Below are 8,442 nucleotides of genomic sequence, written 5' to 3'. Positions count from 1 at the left end.
CACATAATAACAGATGATCTGATAAAGATAGTAAACGTAATTAACAGAAGTTGTCTATCTCTTCGGGTGGGGTGTAATGCACAAGGGGCAAGGGCCCCCCCATCTCCACGGGAGTCAGGATTACTGTAGCATATACTGTTGTCCTTACACAAAACTGATTCTCTGCCTCTGTCAAGGGACAAAACTGATCTGCTGACAGTCACAGGGATAGAGAAAATATTGACTTTTTTATTGGTTCAGAAGAGGGGCACCCCAGGGGGTTCCCGGCCCCACCCGTCCCACCCACTGGGGGAAATTGCTGAAGCAGACGCGGCGCGGCCGGCAGCAGCGTCTCCAGCAGTCCTTCAGGCGGTGCCAGAGCCGGGTGCAGCACTGACACAGGCACCGTCCTAGCGGGCACAGCCCTGGGGACGCCTGGTCACACTCCCTGTCCATGACCTCGCCGTGCTGCTGCCTCTCCTCCTCCAAGGTCTTGACAGTGTCCAAGAGCTCCAAGTAGAGCAACTTGTCGTCCGTGGCCTTGGCTGGGGGGCTGCTGGGTGGCGGAAGCACATTCACGGGGCTCTGCGCCCTGTCCCTCCTCCCTTCCGCATCCGTGGGGGTGCTCCTGCCTGAGCCTGGGGGGCTGCTGGTGCTTGGCCCCATGGAGTTGTTCTCGCCCGGCCCCGTCTTGCTGTTTCTCTTCACTTCCACCAGGCTCCCCCTGCCGAGCTCCACAGGGCTGCTCCTTTCCTTCTCCTTCACACTTCTGTCTCGTCCTGTGTCCTTCTCCTTCACACTTCTGTCTCGTCCTGTGTCCTTCTCCTTGTCCATGTCCCCAATCTTGAGACTTATCCATGTTTGCACCCACCCACGGCCGCTCCGCTTCCAGGTGCTGGGGCTTCACTGTGGCCCCCAGCTGCTGCTGCGCCTCCATCCTGCCCAGGGGATGGAAGGGCTCCCTGGGGAGGTTCCGATCACAGGCCCCCGCTGCCCCTTGCCAACGGGCCTGCAGCACCTTCAGCATCTCACAGCACTGCCTGGCCATCTCCTGGGTGCACTCGAAACAGCGGAGGAGCTCCATGACCAGCTCCCCTTGGTCCGAGGCCATGGCTGGGGGGCTGCAGGGTGAAGGCTGTGTGTCCACAGGGCTCTGCGCCCTGTCCCTGCTTTCCCTGGGGACCGGCTCTTGCTTGGTCCTTGTTGGCAGTTCCAGTGGGGGCTCCTGGCAGAGGGCTGGCCCTGGCTCCTCCACCCTCCCCTTGACAGCCCTGGGGGGACGGCGGGGTCCTGAGCGGTCGAGTGCTGCCAGCTCCGCCATCGCACCAGGCCGGGGCTCCGGGAAGGAGTAGAGGGAGCTGAAGGAAGAGGAGCCTCTGTCTGTCATGGAGTCCATGGTGGCCAGCGGGGCCCGTGGGGAGAGGGGCTTCCTCTTCAAGGCCTCCGCACTCGCCCTGCAGAGGAGGAGAAAGAGACCCCACTGCACCCCGGAGCCCAGCGGGACCCGCGGGCAGCACCCCCCTTGGCTGGCGGTCAGGGCTGCCCAGCGCAGGCAGGGGCAGGGCACGGGGTGAGGGTCTGGGGCAGCATCGGGGGTCTCCCCCACACTCACCGCTTCTCCTGCTTGGGCCGGGATTTCTCCACTCCTCCATCCACTGCCCGAGAAGTTGTGGCGGGAGGAGAGAGAGTGATCAGCTGGTAGCCCCTGGCACAGCCCTGGCTCAGGGCTGCCGTGGGCTGTTGGCCGTTTGCAGGGTGCTCGGTGCTGGGGCCACTTACAGCTCTGCCACCTCTGGCTGGGCTCTTGTTTTCTTGTCTGATGCTTCTTCTTCTTCTTCACCACTTCTGCAAGGTCCCCAGGAGCTGGGTGAGACGGGAGCACCTCCCAGTCCCACACCACTGCCCCCCACAGCACCCCTCGCCCCCCCATGCCGCAGCACAGTGTGGTGCAACAGTCACCTACCTGAAGCCGCTTGCTCTGCAGCACAGCTGAGAATACGCTGAGTCCCATCACAGTCAGGAGGAGAGGGCCCAGGGGAGACACGGCGTCAGAGCGCCCACAGCACCGACTCCAGTGTGGCTGCGGTGCTCCCAGTCACCAGCACAGAACCGCGATGTAGCTCCCCAGTGTCCTCCTGGGTCCCCAGTGACGGGACCCACGAGACTTCTGGGGCCGAGGTCTCCTTGCCGCGGTCTCGGAGCCTTGAGCCCTTCCCTTCCTCCCGAAGCCGCAGCGCTCGCACTGTCCCCCATTGGCTGTCCCCTGCTGGGAGTGCACGGCTTCCTGCTGATGGAAGGGGCTGGGTGTAGTCCTTGGGTATTTTATATCGTTATCGGGATTGACACTGCTTCTTTAGCGTTATTAATGTTAATTCTTTAGTTTTATCCTAGTAAATCTATTTTTATTGCAACCCTCCTGTTTCCTTGTTTTTCCCCAATTCCTCTTCCCGGGTGGGGAGGGGTCATCGGGTGAGAGAGTAGTTGTCTAAAGGACAAGAAATTGTGGTGGGTTTCTCAAACCATAACAAGAAGGGAGGGAGAAGGAGAAGGGCCCCACCCCTTCAGGGCATGGTTTGGGTGGGAAGGCACCTTAAAGGCCACCCAGTGCCACCCCCTGCCCTGGGCAGGGACACCTCCCACCAGCCCAGGTCGCTCCAAGCCCCGGCCAACCTGGCCTTGATCCCCTCCAGGGATGGGGCAGCCACAGCTTCTCTGGGCAACCTGGGCCAGGGGCTCACCGCCCTCACAGCCAAGAATTTCTGCCCGAGATCTCAGCTCAGTCTCCCCTCTTGCAGTGGAAAACCCCTTCCCCCTCGTCCCATGGCTCCCCTCCCTCATCCAGAGTCCCTCCCCAGGTTTGCTGGAGCCCCTTGAGGGACTGGAAGGGGCTCCAAGGTCTCCATGGAGCTTTCTCTTCTCCAGGCTGAACTTTTCATGGACTCACAGAATTTCAGAGTTGGAAGGGACCTCTAGAGATCATCTATCCAACTCCCCTGCTAAAGCAGCATTGCCCCCAGCACATTACTCACGACTGCATCCAGGCACGTCTTGAAAGTCTCCAGAGAAGGAGACTCCACAACCTCCCTGGGCAGCCTCTTCCAGTGCTCTCTCACCCTCACCGTGAAGAAGTTTTTCCTCATGTTAGATCGGAACTTCCTATGTTCCAGCTTGTGCCCGTTTCCCCTCGTCCTCTTACTGGCAACCACTGAAAAGAGCCTGGCTCCATCCTCCTTCAGCCCACCCTTTAGATACTTGTAAACATTAAGAAGGTCTCCCCTCAGCCTTCTCTTCTCCGGGCTAAAGAGTCCCAGCTCTCTCAGCCTTTCCTCAGAAGGACGATGCTCCAATCCCTCCAGCATCTTTGCTGCCCTACGCTGGACTCTCTCCAGAAGAACACCTCCAGGGATGGGCCACTGACAACTTCCCTGGGCAACCTGTGCCAGTGCCTCAGCACCCTCACAGTCAAGAATTTCTTCCTGAGAGCCAATCTAAATCTACCCTCCTTCAGTTTGAGGCCGTTACCCCGTGCCCTATCGTTACACTCCCTCAGCCACAGTCCCTCCCAATCCCTCCTGGAGGCCCCCTTGAGGGACTGCAAGGCCGCTACAAGGTCTCCCCGCAGCCTTCTCTTCTCCGGGCTGAACAACCCCAACTCTCTGCTGCTCTGCCCTCTCCCTGACGCTCCGCAGCCTTTCTGCTCCCTCTTTGACCTCTGCCGCCAGGCCGAGCGGATCAGCCGCCTGCTCGCACCTCACGCACCCGGCATCCCTTCTACCCTCCGCTACCCGGGAGAGGTGAAGGCGCTCCCTGCAGACACAGCCCGGGGGGGCTGCAGGCGTCCAGGGGGGCTCTGTCTGCGTGGCCGCGTCTCCTCTGGAAAGTGCGCAACACGCGGGAGGCTGCGCCTTTCGGGTACACGCCATGGCTGAGCTCCCCCGCCTCGCCCTGCCTCGGCGTCCCGCGCGAGCTGAAATCCCGCGCGAACTCCACTCTCGCGTGAACTCCCGCGCCCCGGCTGCTCGCCCCGCTCCCGCTCCCGCTCCCGCTCCTGCTCGCCGCCCTCCCCGGGGCCGCCTTTGACGGGGGTGGGGTCTGGCCGCGGCGGCTGCAGGCTCCGCCCCCGCCTCGCCCCCCGCCCTCGCGCCAGCTGCGGCCGAGCTGCGGGTGCCCGCGGGCGAGCTGCGCTTCCCCGCCGCTGCCCGGGCTTGTGCCGGCCTCAGCACAAGCCGCCTGGGTGATGCTGCCTCTAAGGGAGCCGGGAGAGAGCTGGGAGCCGCCCCCCCCCGGCACTGCCTGGTGGCCCCCGCAGCCCCCGCCCTCTCTCCCCAGCTGTGGCTGAGCCCGTCCCCGCCGGACGGGGGCTGAGATGGGGCTGGGGACCCCCCTGCCGCTGCCGGGACCTGGCTGTGCCTGGGGGCCCTGCTGGGACCCCCCTGAGCGGAGTCGGCGCAGGGCTGGGGTCTCGGTGGGACCCCCGTCCGCGCTGCCCTGCGCTTGCCATGCTGCCTGGCCCCTTTGCCTTCCTCCTCGGCCGCTGGGGCTGCCCTGGCCGGGCTCCCTCCTCGCCCCGGGGCTCCCCGCGGGGACAGCGGCTCCTTCCCCTCGCCATGTCCCCCCAGCCGGGTCCCTGCACTCAGCCGGGGCCGGTGCTGCTGCCCCCCCGCGCTCCCCTCGCTACGGCCATCCCTGCTGCCAGCGTCTGTGCGCCATCCCAGCCAGCCCGAGGGCACTCCGTGTCCCCCGCACCCTGTTCCGGCTGCCCCAGCGCCTCCGGCTCTCATCCCCAGGTTCCCCCATCACCCACGGGTGTCCCCCCGGCTTTGGCCACTCTCCCCCTCCCCACCAGCTGATCGGTCCCCTCCACCGGTGACAAGGTGACAAGATGGCATGAGCCCCGAGGCCTCCGCCAGCCACTCTGTGGGCTGTGGGGCAGGGATGGGGACGAGGGGCCCAGCCCCCCCCGGCACAGGCTGTCGGGCAGGGTGAGCGCGGACCAGCCGCCGTCGCTGTCGCAGGAGAAGAGCCAGAGGTCACTCAGCCAGAGCTGATGGAGTCGTTATTTTATTGAGGACGGATCAGTAAATGCAGGGGGGGGAGATATTCCGTAAGCCCGGATGGATCGGCAGGAAATGCTCCGCTATTTACCGCACGCAGGGTTTGGGTGGGATACAAAGGTCCATGCTCTGTCACCGAAGGTGTCGAGGGCCAGACCCCTGTGTCCCTCCCGGGCACCATCCTGGCCCCAGCCAGCACCCGGAGGGGACGGGGTGGGGGCTGCCCTGCTCCCCTGGGACCCTCACCAGGGCTGCCGGGCACTGGAGTGGCGTCTCGGGGGGCTGCAGCAGACCCGAGCCCTGGCCAGGCAGGGTGGCAGTTACCGGTGGGGACACAGGAGGAGTGAAAGGTGTCTATGCGTATATCTATATGGTCCAGAGGACGCCCTGGAGATGCTGGGAGGGCTGGAGCCCCTCTGCTGGAAGGACAGGCTGAGAGAGTTGGGGAGGTTCAGCCTGGAGAAGAGAAAGCTCCGCAGAGACCTTGGAGCCCCTTCCAGTCCCTCAAGGGGCTCCAGGAAAGCTGGGGAGGGACTCTGGATGAGGGAGGGGAGCCATGGGACGAGGGGGAAGGGTTTTCCACTGCAAGAGGGGAGATTGGGCTGAGATCTCGGGCAGAAATTCTTGGCTGTGAGGGCGGTGAGCCCCTGGCCCAGGTTGCCCAGAGAAGCTGTGGCTGCCCCATCCCTGGAGGGGTTCAAGGCCAGGTTGGCCGGGGCTTGGAGCGACCTGGGCTGGTGGGAGGTGTCCCTGCCCAGGGCAGGGGGTGGCACTGGGTGGCCTTTAAGGTCCCTTCCCACCCAAACCATTCCCTGAAGGGGTGGGGCCCTTCTCCTTCTCCCTCCCTTCTTGTTATGGTTTGAGAAACCCACCACAATTTCTTGTCCGTTAGACAACTACTCTCTCACCCGATGACCCCTCCCCACCCGGGAAGAGGAATTGGGCAAAAACAAGGAAACAGGAGGGTTGCAATAAAAATAGATTGACTAGGATAAAACTAAAGAATTAACATTAATAACGCTAATGAAGCAGTGTCAATCCTGATAACGATATAAAATACCCAAGGACTACACCCAGCCCCTTCCATCAGCAGGAAGCCGTGCACTCCCAGCAGGGGACAGCCAATGGGGGACACCGTGAGCGCTGCGGCTTTGGGAGGAAGGGAAGGGCTCAGGGTTCCGGCACCACAGCAAGGAGTACCTCACAACCCAGACAACTGCTCGGGGGGCCGTGACCCCTCAACCCTGCAGCTGGGGCAGCCCCGGCCGAGTCAGGGTCCCGCTCTCAGGCTCCTCTTCCCTGGCGCTGGTGGAGCTTCCAGCCTGCAGGTCCATGAAGGGCCAAGGGGTGCTCAGGACGAGCCACCCTCATGGGGCACCCATGGCCACCACTGTCCCTAGGGGCAGTGAGTCCACGGGGCCATCAGGCAGCATTGCCCAGGAGCAGCACACTCATGAGGAAGACCGTGAGGAAGAAGACCCACATGAAGAAGCGGTCCATCACCTTGGCCACCTTCTTCCACTCACCGGTCCAGTGCTGGGAGGCTCGGTGACGCCGGAAGCAGCCGGCAATGTAGCCCATGTTCCTCAGCAGGTCATCGTGGTGGCACAAGCAGCAGTCCCGGGGACAGCCCCCTGCCTCGGCACCCACCTCCCCCTCCATGGGGCTCTCCCCTGGCCCCCCAATTTCCTCCAGCCCACCCGCCTGCCCGGCACCTGCCGGGGGCTCTTGCAGCTCTCGCCCACCTCGTAGACGCTGCAGAACCGGGCCATGTGGGCCAGAGTTAGCAAAGGGCACCTGGCTAGTTAACACCTGGGAATCTAATAATTGAGCTGGTCCTGCCCAATCAGAACTTCCACGTACCCTAGAAGGGGATAAAGTCCCCGTAGTGCAGATTAAGAGTATGTCAGGGAAGACAGTCTGGGTTAGTCCTGCCTCGGGCAAAGGCAAACCCATCTGTGGGATTGCTTTCACTTAAGGAAGAGAGAACTAGAGCAGGACAGGTTTAGATTAGGCATTGGGAAGAAGTTCTTTACAACGAGGGTGGTGAGACACTGGCCCAGGTTGCCCAGAGAGGTGGTGGAGGCCCCATCCCTGGAGACATTCAAGGCCGGGCTTCATGAGGCTCGGAGCAACCTGATCTAGTTGAAGATGTCCCTGCTTACTGCAGGGGGGTGGGACTAGATGGCATTTAAAGGTCCCTTCCAACCCAACACCACCTATGGTTCTCTAAGGCCCTGGGGGCACTTGGCAGGTGATGCAGAAGGATGGGGAGCTCTGATATGCACATCATAGAATCTTCATGGTTGGAAGGGACCTTTGAGATCATCGAGTCCAACCATACACACACACAAAAACCCCCTACAATCTCTGCCACTAGAGCATGCCCTGAAGTGCCAAATCTAGGCGTTTCTTAAACACCTCTAGGGATGGTGACTCAACCACCTCCCTGGGCAGGTCGTTCCAGTGCCTGAGCACTCTTTCAGTAAAGTAATTCTTCCTACTATCTAATCTAAACCTCCCCTGCCGCAGCTTCAGACCCTTTCCTCTGGTCCTGTCATTATTCACCTGGGAGAAGAGGCCAACAGCCACCTCTCTCCAACCTCCTTTCAGGGACTTGTGGAGGGCAATGAGGTCTCCCCTCAGCCTCCTCTTCTCCAAGCTAAACATGCCCAGCTCCCTCAGCCTCTCCTCATATGTCTTGGTCTCCAGACCCCTCACCAGCCTGGTAGCTCTCCTCTGGACACGCTGCAGCACTTCAAGGTCCCTCTTGTACAGAGGGGCCCAGAACTGAACACAGTACTCCAGGTGAGGCCTCACCAGTGCCGAGTACAGAGGCACCATCACTTCCCTACTCCTGCTGGCCACGCTATTCCTCATACAAGCCAGAATGCTGTTGGCCTTCTTGGCCACCTGGGCACGCTGCTGGCTCATGTTAAGCTGGCCGGCCACCAGCACCCCCACGTCCTTTTCTGCTGGGCAGCTTTCCAGCCACTCTTCCCCAAGCCCCTGGCGTTGCTTGGGGTTGTTGTGACCAAAATGCAGGACCCGGCCCTTGGCCTTATTAAACCTCATCCAATTGGCCTTGGCCCATCCCTCCAGCCTGTCCAGGGCCCTCTGTAGAGCCTTCCTTCCCTCAAGCAGATCAACACTCCCACCTAGCTTGGTGTCGTCTGCAAACTTACAGAGGGTGCACTCACGCCCCTCATCCAGACCATTGATAAAGGTTTTAAACAAAACTGGCCCCAAAACTGAGCCCTGAGGGACACCACTGGTGACCGGCCGCCAAGAGGATTTCACCCCACTAACCACAACTCTCTGGGCATGGCCATCCAGCCAGTTTTTAACCCAGCAAGGAGTACACTTGTCTATGCCACGATTCGCCAGCTTCTCCAGGAGAATGCTGTGG

The 8,442-nt window shown here is 61.7% G+C and overlaps 1 protein-coding gene across 1 annotated transcript; it reads right to left on the bottom strand.

The window, feature by feature from the left end:
• Positions 1 to 208: 208 nt before the first annotated feature.
• LOC141737467 (uncharacterized) lies at positions 209 to 1,719 on the bottom strand. Its single transcript, XM_074572173.1, has 2 exons — positions 1,592 to 1,719; positions 209 to 1,433 (listed from the first exon to the last, which is right to left on the bottom strand). The coding sequence occupies exon 2, from the start codon at positions 1,373 to 1,375 to the stop codon at positions 419 to 421; it is 957 nt and encodes a 318-aa protein (XP_074428274.1). The 5' UTR covers positions 1,376 to 1,433; positions 1,592 to 1,719; the 3' UTR covers positions 209 to 418.
• Positions 1,720 to 8,442: the final 6,723 nt, after the last annotated feature.

The sequence above is a fragment of the Larus michahellis genome, chromosome 1, assembly GCF_964199755.1.
Source record: "Larus michahellis chromosome 1, bLarMic1.1, whole genome shotgun sequence".
Taxonomy (NCBI): Eukaryota; Metazoa; Chordata; class Aves; order Charadriiformes; family Laridae; genus Larus; species Larus michahellis.
The sequence above is the reverse complement of the archived record's forward strand: the minus strand, read 5'-3'. Positions and strand labels throughout refer to the sequence as shown.

Coding starts and splice junctions, on each gene's coding strand:
- LOC141737467 (XM_074572173.1), bottom strand. CDS start 1,375: ATGGACTCCATGACAGACAGAGGCTCCTCTTCCTTCAGCTCCCTCTAC.